Below are 865 nucleotides of genomic sequence, written 5' to 3'. Positions count from 1 at the left end.
AAGTGTATACATTAGTGCCCTACTGAAAGGAAGTACCGGACTTCTGGCACAATTTAAGAGATTCTTTGAGGCATCAGCCAGCTGGACCTTAAAAAAACTCTATAAAGAGCCAGTTACCTTACAGTTTTTTGCTATTCCATTTCATTTTAACTGTCAACACTGGAGTTGCATTTAGCTTTCTAGATGTCAGTTATATTTTAGGAGTCTACCAATGTGGAGCTCAGGATCTGAGTGAACTTCAGTGACCTGAAGAGGTAAGGATTTGAGGAATACTTTAGTTCAACAGCCTTAAAAAACCGTAAGAGCATATATTCTATACCTTTAAAGTGAATTATGCATAAAATTCTGTGCAAACCGCAACATATATTGCAATAATGTTCTCCAGAAAAAACTCTAGTATACTTTAGCATTAAGTTATATAAAATATATCCTTATAAAAGTACAGATTTTCTTTAGTAAATTTAAATTATACCCACTGAAATAGCCAGGCTCACTTTTTAGTATTAACATAAGAGTTTATCAATCTAAATTATTATTTAGTCCTATGGAGCCATTAGAAACCTTTAACAAATAAAAATCAAGTCCTAGTTCTTAAGGAAAAGTGTCCTAAAAATTCAGCTGTCAGTAAGTCTGTCTTTCTGAAGCTTTTCAACTGAGGAATTGTCCATAAAACTGTTAACTGATGCTACCCATGGCTTGGTTTGTCAGGATCCAAAGTTGAGTCTTGTTGCAAAGTTCCTGCTTGTGCCAGGAAGCTGTTAGTCTGTTGTCCCCAATCATAGTAGTCTGGAGCAAAACTTAAAAAGAAAAATTATTTCAGTAACTTGAAACAGTATACTATGTATGACATGTCTATTTCAGGTAG

General features: G+C 34.2%; 1 protein-coding gene across 1 annotated transcript in view; it reads right to left on the bottom strand.

The window, feature by feature from the left end:
• Positions 1-294: 294 nt before the first annotated feature.
• GPR137B (G protein-coupled receptor 137B) overlaps positions 295-865 on the bottom strand; it is a 52,227-nt gene continuing 51,656 nt past the window's right edge. Inside the window, exon 7 of the mRNA XM_003797471.2 lies at positions 295-797. Within this exon, the coding sequence (XP_003797519.2) occupies positions 686-797 (112 nt within the window). The 3' untranslated portion in view covers positions 295-685. The remainder of the gene's footprint in view (positions 798-865) is intronic.

Source organism: Otolemur garnettii, unplaced genomic scaffold (genome assembly GCF_000181295.1).
Source record: "Otolemur garnettii isolate 467f Iridium unplaced genomic scaffold, OtoGar3 scaffold00116, whole genome shotgun sequence".
NCBI lineage: Eukaryota > Metazoa > Chordata > Mammalia > Primates > Galagidae > Otolemur > Otolemur garnettii.
Note: the sequence above shows the minus strand (reverse complement) of the source record. Positions and strands in the feature narration are given on the sequence as shown.